The sequence below is a fragment of the Vespa crabro genome, chromosome 10 (genome assembly GCF_910589235.1).
Source record: "Vespa crabro chromosome 10, iyVesCrab1.2, whole genome shotgun sequence".
Classification (NCBI taxonomy): domain Eukaryota; kingdom Metazoa; phylum Arthropoda; class Insecta; order Hymenoptera; family Vespidae; genus Vespa; species Vespa crabro.
In genome coordinates this window covers 2,924,979-2,943,989 of record NC_060964.1, presented here as the reverse complement: position 1 = coordinate 2,943,989, position 19,011 = coordinate 2,924,979, and the positions used below count along the sequence as shown (strand labels likewise).

Genomic DNA, 19,011 nt, shown 5'->3' with positions numbered 1-19,011 from the left:
CGTAAGCTATACTTATATCTTGAGTATGGCTGACTTCATAAAAAAAGAAAAAAGAGAAAAAAAGTAGACAAGGAAAGAGAAAGAAATATCAATGTAGAAAATCTGCAACGTTTTGTAAGTTATATGATTTAAATTGCATTCATATAAATATTTATTTATCATACATTTATTTTAACTTGATGTATAATATTTATGATTTTTTTTTGTTTTATATAGCAAATTATATAAATCAAATATTTTGAAATTGTAATATAGTATTTTATATTATATAAAATAGTAAATTATTTTTATAATAATAATATAAAACTAAAAATATTATTAATATCTATGTAATACATAATACATGTATATATATATATTATATTTTGCATTTAACATAAATAGTTTTAGTTTTGTTGTTAATATAGCAAAAACTATATTCCTTTTTTTCTAAATTAATTTTTTGTTTTTGTTTTTGTTTTATAATACATATGTATTAAAAAGTTTCGCGAAAGTTATTACTTATTTTGAAAAATAATGGGAATGAAGTAAAATAGGTTTTTATGAGATGAAGAATCTATTTATTTCAAAACAAGTGTCATAAAAAATTAATGATATATAACATATGTATCTGTTTCCACATGATGACCATCATGTTTCATGTCTACAGAAATCAAAAGCAATAAATTCTTTTCGATATATTAAATCTTCTACAAGTCGATAATTGCAAATCCACTTCAAATGTTTTTCGAAGTAATTCGATTCTTTTAATAAATTTTTTTCTTTAAACGTCCATTTCTATTTAGCTGTCATCATGCACAGATTCGATTCATTGAAATTTCTCTAATTATTTATCAATAGCCTTGTCTCTTTCGGACTTTTTTTCTTTTTTTCTACTGAAATTTCCCTTAAAAATGTTCTCTAATTTTCTCGCATTTCGTATCTTTTATCTTGCACGTTATTACAAAAACTCGTTCATCCACGTTCAGCAAAAAGAAAAATTCGATGTCACTGATATAGATAATGATTTTTGAAACATCCTGTATTTGAAACTTGATATATTCACGTTATTGGAAAGCAATCCTCATTACGTTTGATTAAGACAAAAATATGAAAAATCATGAAAAAGGAGAGATAAATCGTTTCTTATTGGCATATTTAACCATTAGATTGGATCGTTTCCATTAATTCGCATAATTCATAGTTACAACGTTTCAACTTGCCCGTATTTCGTATCTATCGTAGAATAGATAAAAATATGTAGTAGGAAACGTTTACGTTGCGGCTAGCCAGGAAAGTGTTTGCTCCATGTAGTTTGACCTATCTGTCGTCATTTCGCTTCACCACGATTTCAACGTCCTAGAGAAAGGGCACTTCTTATCCAGCTTCGAAAAGACTTTGGGAACTTATATTTATGTACATTAGCATAGTTTAGTATGCATATATGTATTATAAACAACACACTGTAGAACTTACTCTGATGTTGAATGCCAAGAGAATGTCCTTTGAATTGATTTTCTTCTGATGGAGAAGTCTTTTCTTTTAATTTGTCTTTTTTTTTTTTATATTTAACTTATTCTTTTTAACACTGTTAATTTTTATCTGATCTAGATTATTATTGATTTAGCACCTTAAGAATCTATTATTAATTTTTTATAACATTTATATTACATGCGTTTAATTTGAATGTAAAACATTTGATTTAGTTATTTATACTTCGTTAAATTTTATTTCATTTTATTTGCGCAAAATTCATCCTCAATTTGTATCTGAAGTTTTACGCATGTTTCTTTTTTATATGACAAATTGTTTTCTTAGAATAATATCATTATTGTATTAATTAAATGTTACATTATAAATTTTACGTTATATAATCTTTTTATTGTATGATGTGAAATTTTAATATTATTTATTTTTATATATTTAGAATAATATAATATACTAATGTTAGTTATATTATTATTCTTATATAGAGTATATAATATTTTTTATAGAGACAATAAAAAATTGAATTATACATCGAATATTAGAAAATTTTTGGGATAAAATAAATAAAATGGAAAATATTCTTACGAATGTTTCTTTTGATTTTTAATTATTAACTCGTTTAAGTATATTCAAGAATTGATACGAGATTTGCATTGACTTATAAAAAACAAAAAAAAAAAGAAAAAAGAAGAAGAAAAGAAAAGTAACAGAAAAAGAAATCGAAAAAATATTTAGAAGTCGTTTAGATATGTCTACGTTTTATCGGTACTTTTTTTTTTTTTAAAGAGCGAAGAGAAACTTAGAATCGATATATACTCGAGCAGAAATCAAGTTTGATAATGATCCACTTTGGTAGTTATCATTTAAATCTTTTTTCTTTCCTTCCTTCTTTACGTTTTATTTTTGGAAATACTTTATTGCAATACTTTTATATCATCTTCCCTTTCGAATCTCTATCGTGCTTTTCTTTTTCACTATCCTACTTATTAGTTTCTGATTTATCTTCCGCCCTTTTTCTCTTTTCAATGATCGGAGAAAGAATGAGAAAGAGAGAGAAAGAGAGAAAGAGAGAGAGAGAGAGAGAGAGAGAGAGAGAAAGAGAAAGAGAGAAAAATGATACTTCTTCAGCGAGAATCGAGTTAGAATCATTTCAATTTTCACTTTACCGTCTCTCTCTCTCTCTCTCTCTCTCTCTCTCTCTCTTTCTCTCTCTCTCATACACACTCTCTTTATTTTTCTTTATCTCTCTTTCTCTCTTTCTCTCAGTTTACATCTCCTGCTATCGTCTTAGCCTTTCCTTTCCTTTCGACGCAAGAGCTTTCTGACTTTCACGTCCTTCGAGAAAAATTACCCTCACATTGTTGCCCTGAGTCACGAACGAACGAATGCTGATTCACAGCTCGTACCGTGTGAAATTTGACGAGAAACGTTTAAAGATAACGGATCTGTAACGAGATTTTTTTTTTATTTTCATTTGGTACGTCTATTAGAGATAACGAAAAATCTCTCATGTTCGGGATACATTAATTGTATTTCTTAATTGTTAAACATATTTTTTCTTTCTTTCTTTCTTTCTTTCTTTTTTCGTTTTGATTTTCTATCGAATATTATTGTATAGTTTTTAATAATTCTATCGAATATATATTTTTCTTTCTGCTGAGGATATTTTCAATTTGATTTTATTTTGAAACTATACCGATTATTATAGATCTCATAGATCACATATATATATATATATGTGCATGCGTGTGCGTGTATATATGTGTACATAGATATACCTAATTCATAAACAATGAAAAGTTATCATTTTATTAACAAGCATACCTTCTAATTGAGAGAAACTTGCAAATTTATGGAATTCAATATCCGAATTTTTTTGAGTACATAAAAACTTTCAATTTTTTGCGATGGCCAATGTGTTAAGTGATAAAGAAATTTTTCAAAATACGATAAAGAAAAGAGACAGAAATAAATTTGTGAATAATATCTGAACTTTTACATTATCGGTTCTACTTCATTGTTTACAATTTTATTCTTTACTTTCATTTTCTTTAAACGCGTGCTTTTTCGATGAACTTTGAAGCAAGAATAAAAATATATAAAACGTATAGAATATAAAGTAAAACTCGATGGTACTTCGATCGTTATCTAATCGTTAATTCTGCGGAGATTATGTGATTGATCGAAATCTTTCTTTAAGATACAATTTATGTGTTTTACCTTGTAAAAATGCATAAAATATTGATAGTTTATTTTATTATTAAATATAAATTTCCAATATTTTGATAAAAGTATCTATACATTAAATATTTAATATATGAATATTTTTATATACATATCAAAATATATGTTTAGAATTTTTATCAAAATTTTTTCCACAACCAATTTCGCAATATAATTTTGGAATGATTATTTGCCAGATATATCAATGATTTTATAATAAATTTTTAATATCATGATCTCCGCAGTATTATAAATAAATTTGATAAAATTTTCATTGATTAAAATTAAAAACTAAAGCACTACGATGCGATTTAATCTCTGCCTGATAGCGTCTTTTTCTTCTTTCGACACATAAGGATTCGTCAATGGATCTGAATTTAATCTGAAATAAAAGAAAAAAACAAAATAATGTTTATTATATACGTCATATTAAAAATTATACAATAAGAAGAAAATAATGTTTATATTATGCTATAATATGATAAATACGTAATCATGAGAAAGATAAAATTTTCGATGTCTTGTAAGTTTACAATACTTGTTTCTTTTTCTCAATGACTTAATTAATTAATTACCTGTAATATTGTGGCGCTAAAGCACAATTCACGTTATACCACCAATCACAAGCAAAGTCTTGCTGATTAAAAAGAGTCCCATTAGTGCAAAGAAACGAGGCACCTTGCTGACCTTCTCTGCCATCGTGACATATGTGATACGCCTGAAAAATAAAGAAATTGAAATGTCGAATAATGATAGGATAAGTATTGTAAGTTATACTTAAGATTATAAGTACGTAATTTAAGAAAAAAAAATGTTTTTTATTAACAATTATTATGAATAATATAACTAATATATTAAGGTATACTTAATTATAACTATTAAGTTATAATTAAGATTAAAAGTGCATAATTAAAAAAAAATTGTATTATTTACAATAAGAGTAATTAGAGGAAGGTTGTACTTATGATTCGAAGTGTATAATTGAACAAATTTTTCCATTATGATTATTTTTCAATAATGATTAGAATAATTAGAAAAAAAATAAAGTTTATTTCGTACAAGTAGAAAGTTCAAAATGGAAATGAAAAATTTTTAAGTAAAATGAAATAAAATAAAATAAAATAAAATAAAATAAAATTTAATTAAAAGATTTTATATATGTTTGTGTGTGTGTGTATATATATATGTATGTATGTATGTACATATGTATGTATGTATGTATGTGTATAAAATCTTTTAGAAAATTCATTTAGAAAAATGAGAATATATATAATAGTCTTTTTTAACAATAGAAAGAAAAGCGTATAAAAATGGTGACATACGTAATATTATTTCAAAGAACTTTAGTGAGGAGTCTTGAGAAAAGTAAACGAGGAGAGAAAACTAGTGACATTCTTTGCGAAGAAAGTTTGCGACGTCGCGGAAAGTAAAATCGCGATGCATGACCGTAAAATACATACATGCATTTCAACGTACGTTTGAATCATGTTAGAGTTATAACAAAGTGTTTTATAAAATTTTATCGCAAAATAAAAGAGAGAGAGAAAGAAAGAGAGAGAGAGAGAGAGATCATTTCGAACTATTACTTATATATCAATGGATTATCTATGTCATTTTTGAAATTTTATTAAGCCTTGGCGAAATATGTTTGAATATTAAAAATGAATTTTTTCGTTAATGATTGAGACAATTAAAAATGAAGCATTAAATGAATAAGAAAAAAAAAATGACGAAGGAAGAAATAATTTTACACGAAGAAAAGAAAAAAGATAGAAAAAAAATTTGTCACTTTTTGATTGATATCTTCTTTTTTTTTTTGAAATCCTCTTGTCTAACATTTAGTTGAGCGTTAACATTTCTATTAAAATAATTACAAAAAAAAAAAAAAAATGAAAGAGGAGAAGTTTTTGAGAAAAGAAAAAAAGAAAGAAATAAAAGAGTTTTCTTTAAATAAGAATAAGTGAAAAAATATTATTTTTTAAATGAAAACAAAAAAGAAATGAAAAAAAAGGAAAAGGAAATTGAATACATTCTCAAAGGTATTACGTATAAAAATGATTTCTCAAGTAACATATATAATCGTTAAAAGTATAACGTCCGTGTCATGTTGTAAGTCGTAAGTCGCATCGAAGAGAGTTTCCTGGGTCCTTCATTAACTGAATTAACATCGAGGATAGTTATCCCACCATAAGAAATAAGGTACACCCTAAAATACTGTTGCTTCATAATTACACGCTCTGTTTATTCGATTATTCTCTGAGTTCACGATGCAATAACAACGAGAAGGGATAAGAATTTCGGTGCAATCCATGAATTGGAAAGTAATTTTGAGAGATCTTTAACGTTGTCGATAAATATCGCGAAAGTTATTTACCCTTTGGGCAAATATTTTTTTTTCTTCTTTTTTTTTCTTCTTTTTGTTTTTTTTTATTTTTTTTTACTTTCTTTTCGATCGATACCAATGTGAGATAACGTTCTTCATCTTTCTTTCTTCTTTTTTTTTTTCTTTCTTCTTCTTTTAAGTTTATTATTAAAGACTATCTGTCGAAAGTTCTTCGATCGGCGGACAATAAAAGAGAGATATATTTTCCCTGAAAGAGAATTGCATAACAAAACTCGACGCAATATTGTGGATTCGTATCAGCGTCGAATGTAGAAATTACATTCTTTTTCAAGCGGTTCTATCAGATATTTTTTATTTTCTCATTGTTGCTGAAGGAATAACTGAAAGAAATACAAAAATATCTATCGCATTAATGTCCAATGATATCAATGAAAATCGTTCATTTTTTGATAAAATGAAAAAAAGAAAAGAAAAGAAAAAAAAAGGAAAATAATTGTAAGTAATAATTCGTCAGTAATTTTCTTAAAACGCTGTGAATAGCAAACATAGAGAGATAAAAAAAATCGTTCACGTACGATCGTAATAAATAATTTATCACAGCACTGTGTTTGTGTGTTTCCGCCGGAAGTTTCTGATGTTGCCTTGAAGCTTGTATAATTCTTCTTAGCCGTTCTCTCTCGCAAAATAAAACGTTTTGCCTTTTTTTTTTTTCGCACGATCCTTTCTCACATTCGAGACCTTTCATGTAACAATTATTTGAAACTTTTTTTTTCCTTTCAATTTAAATTGACAATTAAATAAACATTAATTTTTTTGACATGAAATATGAATTAATATTATGACAAAAAAAAAAGAAATGGGAGTGAATTTACGAAAAATATATGAAATAAAGTGAAAAGAAATCTTTTAGAAAAATTACGTGTTTTCGAAATTGCATGACCACGTACAAAAATTGAAATATCTTCTTTTTTTTTTTTGTAACGAAATGAAACGAAAAATATTATTGATTATGGATGTCAAATGTGCTTCAATAAAAAACGAAAAGAAAATAAATAAATAAATAAGTAAAAATATTTTTAATCGAGCAAAGAATTATACGAGTTACCTATTAAATAGAACAGTATAATCAAGTAATTCGAACGCAATTAAAGATTTCTTAATTAACATTCTCCCGTTTTTCGACCTATTGCGATATCTCAGTAATTTTCTTCGTTAAATTACCAAGGTAATTACCAATTCGTAATTTCTCGAAGTTCCTGCTTCACATATAGAAATAGACGAAAATTTGTCAATTAAATATAATAATATAAGATATATAATTGTATACGTGAACTTATATTTGTCAGATCAATCTTAGATCAATGTTAGGGTACGTAGAGATCTCTAAGATAATACGCGTTAAAAAGTAATAGTGTATAGTTTAAGATATTCGCATGGTATGGACTTTCATTGACGAAGTCCTTGATTCAAGACGTCCTTTCCAGTTTATTAATGTTGGAAAATTCAATCTCTAAGCTCGCGGAAGGATTGCAACATGGTTGAAATATTTCAAACGTTCAGGCGAACGCTCTCTTTTTACATTCTTATAGCGAAATTAATGATTGTATTTTTGAATCTATAGAAAAAAATATTTTTATACAAATTACTTTGAATAGTTATAAATTTAAGAATTTTTATTATTACGATTTTTATTGTTTCCTAATGTTTTTTTTTTCCTTCATTTGTTTCATGCTTTTCAATTTACAATTGACAATAGTAATTAAAAATTTGTTTAATGACAAAATCACGTTTAGAATTTGTGCGATCACAGTTGTTCGATTATTTTTTATATTTTTTATTATTATCATCTTTTCATTTATTTTTCTTTTTTTTTTTTTTTATTCTTTTTATATTTTAAAACAAAGAAAAAACAAAAATCGTTGGACAGACTGAAAGTTGCTATGCGGAATAAGTATAGTTTTTATTGGTAAAAAAAGATAATTCATAAAGTCATATAATGGTTGATTTACCTGGCAACCAGTCTCTACATTCGCGTACATTCCTGGTACATGGGGTACATAAGCACAAGAAAAACTGGTCTTTGGAACGCTGTGATAAATCGGATAGTCCACTCCAGGAATACCGGGTATCTTACTGAGATCTTGTTGATCCTTCTTTGGGAATTCTGGAACTACGATTGGCCTTTGGAACTTCACCACAGGCTGAAAATTCTGATAGCCATCGTCGTAATAGTCGAAATTCGCTGCACGTTTCTATGAAAAAAATATCATCATCATCATCATCATCATCATCATCATCATCATCATCATCATCATCATCGATAACAGTAACCCACATAAATCGTTCAATGTAAGATTTAATTATTTTTTTACTCGTTCTAAAGAATCTTCATTAACAAAAAAAAAAAAAGAAAACAAAAGAAAAAAGAAAAAATAATAATAATAATAAAAATAAAGAAAAGAATTAGTGTTTAGTCAAGAAATACGACAAAGATAAATAATTCTTAGCCCTCATTAAGACCAAGGTAAGGTCGTTTTTCTTTATAATTGTCATCGATATTTTATCTTGTCGATTCGAACGATTAAGTTTGATCTGGGTATACTATAATATCTGTGAAATTATAAGACGATGATAAATGATCTATAAGTATTATGATTTCACAATTATCATCATCATCATCATCATTATTATTATTACTTTTTTTTCTTCTTTCACATTCAAAGAAAGAGATAGAAAAAAAGAAGGAAAAGAAAGAAAATTCATAGAAGAACGTCGACGTAAAAAAGATGTCCTGCAAACGGACCAATTATAGTTGTTCGTGAAATACGAATTTCATGCGAATTATACTCATTAGCCTCTCACCGGATGGTTTCTTCGCGATCATAAATATATTTTCATGGAATGCAACAGCAGGTTTTTACGTTCACTGTGACTGTGCAATTTTACTTGTTGAACTGTATGATGGGACAACAACAACAAGGATGGTTAGATAAATTAGGCCTTTTTCTTTCTTTCTTTCTCTTTTTTCCTTCTGTTTCTTTTTTCTTGTTTTATTATTATTTCTTTTTTTGTTTTTTTTTGTATTATTTACCTGCTGAACGATGCCGCTAGTAACGATGACTACCGCGAGGGTGGCGAAAAGAAGAGCAGCAAGGACACCGTGACTACTTGGCATGTCCGCACCGGGTTTGATGATAAACGAAACTAGTCCAGCTTCCGTTGAACCGCGAGAGAGAACAGTTTGCCAGGTGTGTAAGAAATTATGTCACAGTTTGAGGGAGAGAAAGTCTGTCTGTTCTGTAACACGAGTTCAGAAACGTACTCCTTCCCTTCTATATCCATTTTATCCCCTTCTCCCTATACTTCTTTATATACCTGTGTATGTAGGTATATGTATATAAACGTATGTATGTAGCTGAAACCAACGTAAAATAATTCAAACAGGGCCGCAACTAATACTTCGTTCTTCTTACTTTATTTTATTTCATATTATTTATTTGTAACTATTTAATCGTTGTGTTAAATTATCGATCGAATTATTGGAATTAGGTCAGATTTTTTTGATCCACAAAAAAGAAAAAAGAAATTATTTTGAAATTTGATTACTCGTTTTGTATTCTTTTTTTTCTTTTTTTCTTTTTAGAGATTAGAATTTCGTTATTCTATTTTCTTTTTTCCTTTAGAAATAGGATCGTGCCTGAAGTTCTCCTGCCAACGCTGTTAAATATTATAATGCAATTCTAACGTAATAGTTCGAGCGAAAAAGATATAATTTCATAGCATTCTCTACCAATGTAATGCGGATGTTTAGAGAGCTTAGGACCTGTTATTCCGACACTCGCCGCTACATTATCAAAATGGTGTAGTTGGGAGAAGTATTACAATATAGTAAGTTGATTCGCGAGGTTAATCATCTAGTTTTTTTTCATCCTTTATTTTTTTGTTTGATTTACAATAATAATAAAGAGAATGTTTAAATTTTACTTTTTGACTAAGGTAAATGAAAAAGAACGTTAGTTTTATATTACTATACATTTTGTAGAATAAATTATTTTATTCGAAAAAATTTAACATTATTATATTTGATAATAAACAGGCATATTTGATTTTTTTTTATTTAGTATCGTAATATATATATATATATATATATATATATATATATAGCATATATATATATATATATATATATATATATATATATATATATATATATATATATATATATATATATATATATATGCTTGGAATTTTAAATACACCTTAAATTGATCCAATATTGTGCAAGACTGTATTTCGTAAAATCATTCTACAGGATCGCTAAATGGATAATAAAGAAATCTGTTATACCGATTTTAGATAATTAAATTTTTTTTAATTAAATATCTTAAGAAATTTTTTTAAGAAATTATATTGATTAGTGTGCTAATGCTTCTTAGAATTTATATATGTTAGTAATATTCTAAACTATACGTTAGTCTTCTTATTTCGGATGTTGATGAACCTATCCCTCGATGACCTATACTGTAAAAGAAAAAGATAAAGAGGAAATAAAAGAACAAAAAAATATATAAAATAAAATAATATATATATACATATATAAAATGCAAATAGAAAATAAATATAATAGAAAATAAATAAAATAGAAAATAACAATATATAAATAGATAAGAGACCTAGAGAAAGAAACGAAAAGAAAAGCAGCATGCACCATCCCATGGGTCCTATCTAAAGCTTATAAATCATAATTAATAAAAATATATTAAATATATAATTAAAAAGAAACATCATAAATAAATATTAAGAAAACATAATTGAAAAAGAAAAATATGAGATAGAAAAGTGAGCCGGAGAAAGAAAAGAGAGCCCCAGAAAGATAAGAAAATGGAAGTAGTTCTACATGATGCTGAGACAGCAGCCCGCACAGAAGCCCATACCCACAGGCCCCACCCGTGGGTCCCACCCGAGATATATAAAGAATAATAAATGAGAGTAAATAAGAATAAATAGAAATGACAGCGGATATAAAAGAGAGATAGAAAAATTTCCTTTTCGTTTCTTCGAGAAATTATTGTACAATAGATTTCTGCTATATTTCTTCTTTTGAAATATTATTAGCTATATAAAATGAAAATATGTTAATGATTAGTTGGAATTAGTTTGGAAAGATATTGGAAAAGTAATACAATATGCAGCCATTCGCTCGGTAATACTTGCATTAAAAAATTTACAATTAAACTTTGCAAGTATTAACGATCCAGGTCTCACCACGTGGAGGTTGCTGCATGTGGAGACCCACGAGCTAACGGTGACTCTACTTTACTTTAAAATCCGCGTTCCGCGATACCGATCCTTTATGCCTTCCGCTTCGGATATTTAGGGCGACTTAGCTAACAGGAGGTATCTAGCCTTAGCTAGAGGGACCCCACTTACAGAGAGCTTTACCGTTCAACACCCTCGCCTCAGGCATAACGGATTATTAAGCACATCTGAATTCGTGCTTCCGAATTTCGAACAATCAAAGCGTATTAATCGCGTTCGCGACACTCACGTGTGTTATAATTACGTAGATTCTACTGTTCTATCCAAATTCGCGAAGTAATCTAATCGAAATGTCGGAGAAATAAAACGAAGTCCCCGGTAGAACTTTCAATCGCGCACGCGAACACTTACGTGAGTGTTAGAAAAACGGTGACTCTAAGTTGAAATCCAAAGTGACATATGTTAACCGGTATTTAGACTTTCCATGATATTTGTCGAGATTTCCGCCCCGCTATCAAATATGAGGATTGTCATAACATCGGCTAGCTATGTACAGCACTACAAGGTAAACCGTTCGCGCACCCCGCGAACACTAAAACGAAGTCCATGATAGGACTTTTAATCGCGCCCGGACACCCACGCAAGTGTTCGGAAAACGGTGACTCTACTCTAAAAAAACGCGTTCGCGAGGTAATCTAATCGAATATTCGAGCAAATATAAACGAAGTCCCCGGTAGGACTTTTAAGTCGCGACCGCGTTCATTCACGTGAGTGTTAAGAAAACGGTGACTCTACTCTAAATTCGCGTTTTCGATTCGAATAATTAAACGTAATATAATCGCGCCCGAGAACACCCACGCCTGTGCCCGCCGACACGCGCGCCAGTGTTCTTCCTATCCTTCCCGTATCCGCGTGTAAAAATCGATGATGGATCGAGCCAGGCGATGACGCATTCGACCAGAGGTGAACCTATCCCTTGATGATTTATACTGGAAAAGAAGAAGATAAGAAAAAAATAAGAAAAAGAAAAGAAAAGACATATTGAATATCGCTGCATGATTACTCGATCATCCCTGAAAAAGAAAAAAAAGATGAATAAGAGAGAGACAAAAAATATATAAAATAGAAAATAAATAGGTATAAATAGATAAGAGTGCTGGAGAATAAAAGAGCTCTGCACGATGCTGAAACAGCAGCCCGCACCATCTCATGCGCCCTATCTAAAATTTATAAATCATAATTAATAAAAATATATTAATAACATAATTAAAAACATGATTAAACACATAATTAAACACATAATTGAACACATAATTAAACACATAAATAAACACATAAATAAACACATAAATAAACACAAATAAACACAAATAAACACATAATTAAACACATAATTAAACTCATAATTAAACACATAATTAAACATATAATTAAACATATAATTAAAAACATAATTAAAAACATAATTAAAAAGAAACAACATAAATAAATATTAAGAAAACATAATTAAAAAGAAATAACTTATTAATAACATAACTGAAAACATAATTAAAAAAGAAAAATATGAAATAGAAAAGAGAAGAAAAGAGATGCAGTTCTATACGATGCTGAGACAGCAACCCGCACAGAGGCACACCCCCATGGCCCATTCCATGGGTCCCACCCGAGACTATAAATCATAATTCATAAGAGTATATTAATAACATAGAAAATAAAAACAAGAAAAATATAATTTAAAAAAGAGTGCCGCAGATAGATAAGAGAATAGAAGCAGCTCTACATGATGCTGAGACAGCAACCCGTACAGAGGCCCTCCCCCATGGGCCCATCCCATGGGTTCCAACCAAGATATATAAAGGATAATTAATGAGAGTAAATTAGAATAAATAGTAACGACAGTGAACAAAGTTTTCTGTGCATTTCACTTTTAAATCGATAGTATATCTATTAATCAATAGTATATGGTAGTACTTGTATATGATCTTAATAACATTGCTAAGAATATCCTATTGCTTAAATATTAATTAATTATTCCTTCCCACGGCCTGGACCTAGCTAAAAAGAAATAAGGAAAGAAAAAAGAATATGTATACATGTATATTAATTACACGAACGATAAAATTCTAAATTTAATCAAATTAAACTTAAGGAAAATAAAAGATTAATTGAAAAAAAAATGAAATATGTTGAACCCTGAAATAAAGAAATATTATTTTCGCTGAAAGAAATATTATTATATCTATTAGTCTATAATATATGTTACTACATGTATATGATCTTATAACGTTGCTAAAAATATCCTATTGTTTAAATATTAATTAATTATACTTTACGTGTATCGTATATTATTTAAATGTTAAGATAATTTTCTTTATTAATTATTCCTTCTCGTGTTGGTGATCCCACGACCTGGAACTAGCTGAAAATAAATATGAAAAGAAAAAAGAATATGTATGTATGTATATTAATTATACGAATGATAAAATACTCCATTTAATTTAATTAAACTTAAGGAAAATAAAAGATTAATTAACAAAAAAAATGAAATATGCTGAATATTGATCTAAAGAAATATTATTTTCTCTGAAAAAAAATATTGTATTACTTGTACATTTCATGGATAAATGATTTTAATATAGAACTCGATTTTATTAGAATAAAATTATGAATTTAATAGAACTTTAGAAAAGACAAAATGTACACAATTTATCATTCGACATTAACGTAAAATTTGATTTTATTAAACTAGAATTATAAATTCAATTGAATGTTAGAAAAAAGAAAATGTGTAAAATTTATGTCTTGATTTTAATCTTATAAATTCATAAAATGCATGAAATAATCCTATTTACGTACGCGTGACAATGTGGGAATGTTATTTCATCTCAGTTTTTTTAAATCTACACCTCTACACCCATCACCATAAGAACATTTTGAGTGACAACATGGTAAAATTAAAGTACGACTAAGAATCATTCTCGAAAGTTTCTAGTGAACCTTCGAAAATAACTCAACAGCCTAATAGTTGCCCTTTTGAGCCACATGTTGTGGGGGCCTCTGTGTGGGTATATAACCTCTTCTTTGCTTCGTGCTTCAACCTAATTGATTATCACTCTAAAACTGTAACGACAAAATTTGATTCCAAATTCTAAGATATGAAAGATAAAATCCTTATACAACCCTAACTTATCTGGAAAATATTTATTATTATTAAAACAGAAATTGATTATTACATTTTCGAAAGATATCTATTGGCTAAACGTAAAAAATTGAAATTAATATATTAATCGCTGAAAATCCTGAGCTAAAAATTACTTAATTTATCATCTAGGCCTACGGACTATGACTCTATAAGTCTCTTTGTTTTTTAGCAATTATTCTACTCGACTTTTTTCTTTCAAAAGCAATGACTCTATCGAGACTTTTCTTTTATCAATTCAAATTGATTAAATATTTAATTCGTTATTATTTAAAAATATAAAGAAATTCCTTGAACGCTCTTCTCTTACAAACGATAATTTTAATTATTATAAAGAAATCATGCACGGTATCGTTTGTAATCAAGAGACTATCCATCGCGAATATCTTCTTGTTCATTCTTTATTACAACTTATGAATAATGATTCTTTGATATCTCCGCGCAAGCAAAATATTTAAAAATATTTAAAATTTATAGGGATTAAAATTTATCAGGATATATTCAAAATTTGAAATAATTATAAACGCGTTTGAACAAGAAGACCCTATCCTGATCTAATAAATAAATGAAAAAATAAAAAACCATTCACGAGTAAATTTCCGAAAAAATTTACTCGTGGTCACTCAATGCTCTTCTACTAATTAATTACAACCAATCACCCGTGCCGATTCGCACCTTTCGTTCTCGACATGATTGAGTGATTGGAGGGACTTAAAAATTCACTCACTACTTAAGAAGTTCTGCGATGGCTCCAAAACACTCGTTCAGGTTGAAATTGAGAGTGGACGATTCGTATGTGGTTGAAAATTAGGTAGGTCGACATCAAAGTTGATCAAGAATCTCTTCAATGATGCACTGACTCTATATCGCGATAGTTATTTTTAATCGAACGTCACTGAATTTACTTCGCGAAACTCTACTGTTTCTTATAAATACGGTCTATGTGACTGTTAAAAAAGCAAAACGTTTTGGTGAACATACACTGATTCTAACGATTGCATTGCACGCAATCGATTCAAAAATACACTTTCGTTTAAATCGCGAAACCCGAACGAATAAACACTGCTTTTACATCGCAATATTTTTATTTAAGCGATACAAATATTCGATTTTATCATTGCTTCGCGCGCGATTGCAACGATACTCTGAAACAAAAAAATAAAAACAGGATTATTATTAACAATGTTATAATAAGAAACTGTATAAATTATTGAAGAAGTGTACGATATAAAAATACATTTACCTTAAATATTCGTTGATACCTTTATGAAAGACATCCCGAGAGACTTTCGATGTTTACTCGTCAAAGGACAAAGGAGAAATGAAAATTTTAAAATATCGAAATATTAAATTAAAATTATTCTAAGTAACACGCGAGTTATTACGTTCTTAATGTTTAAATAAATGTACTATTGTTTAAATATTACATTATTGTGCTCAGTGTACGTTAAAGAATGTTTAACTAATTATAAAATTACCGAAATAATAAATTTATAAGATTTCGCAATTAAAAATAGAGAGTACCGATGTACACTGGTCGGAATGCAAAAGTAAACTAACTCGCGAATCGTCAAAGTTAATCGAAGGATCGTTTATGTTTATATTGCACAAAGCCAACAACCGCGAATTAAAAATTTTAATAATCGGCAGATTATTTTAAAATTATTTTTAGTTTCCTACGCGTTTCTGTCTTTTTAATGTTTAAATAAATGAACTATTGTTTAAATATTAGTTTATTGTACCACACGTACATTAAAAATTGTTTAAATAATTGAATATTTATCGAAATTATTGATTTATAAATTTTCCCGATTAGAAATAGAGAGTATTGATGTGTACTGTTCGGAGTGCAAGTGTAAACTAACTCGCGAATCGTCAAAGTTAATCGAAGGATCGTTTATGTTTATATTGCACAAGGCCAACAACCGCGTATTAAAAATTTTAATAATCGGCAGATTATTTTAAAATTATTTTTAGTTTCCTACGCGTTTCCGTCTTTTTAATGTTTAAATAAATGAACTATTGTTTAAATATTAGTTTATTGTAGTATGTGTACGTTAAATATCGTTTAAATAATTATAAAATTATCGAAATTATTAAAAATTTTCCTTGTACTTTTGAGTACATTTGTATAGCTATCGAAGTTGAGTGTATTTCTATAGCTATCGAATCGATTCATTAATCGATTCATTTTATTAGTTTGGACTAACATAATATCCGTTTATATAGTTATGAAGTTCCTATATTGTATTTTTAATCTTTTCGTATTTTCGTATAATAGATCGAAAAATTTCATGCTACTTAGTGGTAGAGAAGCCATTACACATGTGGTCGTACAGCGCATGCGCGTGTTTCCATCTATGCTAATTATTGGTTATTCCGCCATTTGGAATTATTTCGTCGTGTCAGTCGCAGCAGATTTTCGTCGTCTCGTTAATTACAAGTTATTAATATATTCTTTTTTAACGTACATCTTTTTTTTATATATCAATCGGTTTCCTAAAATATGATTTTCACACATGTATGCTAGCAAGTTGCGGCATTGTTTTGTTTAAAAGATATCCGTGAAAATAAAATCGGCGTTTTGGTTTCTTCTTTAGAGCTATGACGTCATCTACTAATGTCGATCTAATATCGATCTAATATCAATCTAATATTTTTCGGCGTTTCGAGTAGTGTACAAACCAGAAAGAACTATGTAGTACGTTAGAAATAATGTTTGAAACGCAATTGTCCTGCATGCATACGTAAGTCTATCTGTTTTTAAATAAATTTTTAAATAAATTTAAATTTAATTTAAATAAATAAGGCAATGTTCTTAATTAAAAAAGGGTGAGAGAGAGAGGGAGAGGGGGAGAGAGAAAAAGAGAGAGAGAAAAAGAGAGAGAGAGAGAAAGAGAGAGAGAGAGAAAAAGAGAGAGAGAGAGAGAGAAAAAGAGAGAGAGAGAGAGAGAGAGAGAAAGAGAGAGAAAGAAAGAAAGAAAAATAGTTTTAAGATATAGATAATGGCTTGAAAGTTCCCCGAATAATAATGTCTACGAATTTGCAGTCCCTGGCAAGTATAAAAATTTATACCAATCAATATTTATATGTTTGTATATATGTATATCATTCCGAGAATTTAGGAAATAATTACTTACCGGCAAAAGCAGATGTAAACAATCAAAGGACGATCGGATTTCTTGATACGACCTTGCTCTTCGTCGTTACTAACGTGTTACGCAGTTCTCATTCGCACGAGCAGCTCTCCAGACGTGTTCAGACTTGTTCTCACTTCGTTAATCCCAGTCCTTCTAGCTTCTCATTTATATTATATAGAATGTTTTATAAACTTGATTTAATCATTTATGTATTATTAATCTTATTTTATATCATATTAGACTGCAATACTTTTAGTATTTATATGTTGAGTATGTAGATCATATTTTCACGTTAGTATTTATATATTGAGTATGCAGATCATATTTTCACGTTATATACACGTTATATACATATACATATTTGTTCATAAATTTAGTTAATTTTATTCTATATTAATAATACTCTTGTATTTTTATCCTGTTCTTATTTATTATATTCAACTAATCTATCTACTCCAACACATTTGCGAACTATCAACTATCAACTATCAACTATCAACTATCAACTATTATATACTTCTGCTGGTCTTCATATACAGTCTATACAAGTATGTAAGTTTCTCTTTAAGTTATTTTAATTAAATTTCAAATAATATATAAAAAGTTGGGTATTAATTCTAATAAACTGTAAATTGAATATACAAATCATATATACATATGTACATATAGACATATGTGTATACATATACATATATACATATGTACATATGTGTATACATATACATATATACATATGTACATGTACACAGTTCATATACATATATGTATTATATGTATACATACATTTATCATATATACAAATACATTTATATACATAAATATATTTTATTTCATTCTGTATTAATACTTGAATTTTGTCTAGTTCTTATTCGTTGTATTCAATTAATTTGTCAACTTGGACATATTCGGTAACGACTGTCATGTACTTACTTTAACTGTTCTTCGTACACAGTGTATGCAAGTAACTTTATCTTCAAGAAATTTTAATTAAATTTAATTAAAAAGTTAGACATTAATTTTAACAACCTTTATCTAATCTTTAACAAACTTTATTTATATGTTGTACAATTCAATGCGTTCTGTCATAGTCTTATTGTAAGTTTATTTACTGGATTATATCCAAAACTTTTATTATATAATATTTTCAATTTCTTTTAAAAAATTTATAAATGGATCTCTATACGCAGCAACCTCCATGTGGTGAGATCCGGAAATCGGTATTGCGAACGTTTATGTATTTTACATTATACAACGTACGCACTGCCGGGCCAATGGCTGACGTTCGGTGCATTAGAAAATATTTTTGATAAAATTTTAATTCATTAAAAATTTTTTCAACATATTTTACATTTAATTAACATTGAATTTAAAGAATATTA

The 19,011-nt window shown here is 28.1% G+C and overlaps 1 protein-coding gene across 1 annotated transcript; it reads right to left on the bottom strand.

Annotated features, from left to right (window-relative positions):
• Positions 1-2,913: 2,913 nt before the first annotated feature.
• Positions 2,914-9,341, bottom strand: LOC124427466. Its single transcript, XM_046970410.1, has 4 exons — positions 9,126-9,341; positions 8,044-8,286; positions 4,266-4,408; positions 2,914-4,072 (listed from the first exon to the last, which is right to left on the bottom strand). The coding sequence occupies exons 1-4, from the start codon at positions 9,207-9,209 to the stop codon at positions 3,982-3,984; spliced, it is 561 nt and encodes a 186-aa protein (XP_046826366.1). The 5' UTR covers positions 9,210-9,341; the 3' UTR covers positions 2,914-3,981.
• Between the last annotated feature and the right edge of the window lie 9,670 nt (positions 9,342-19,011).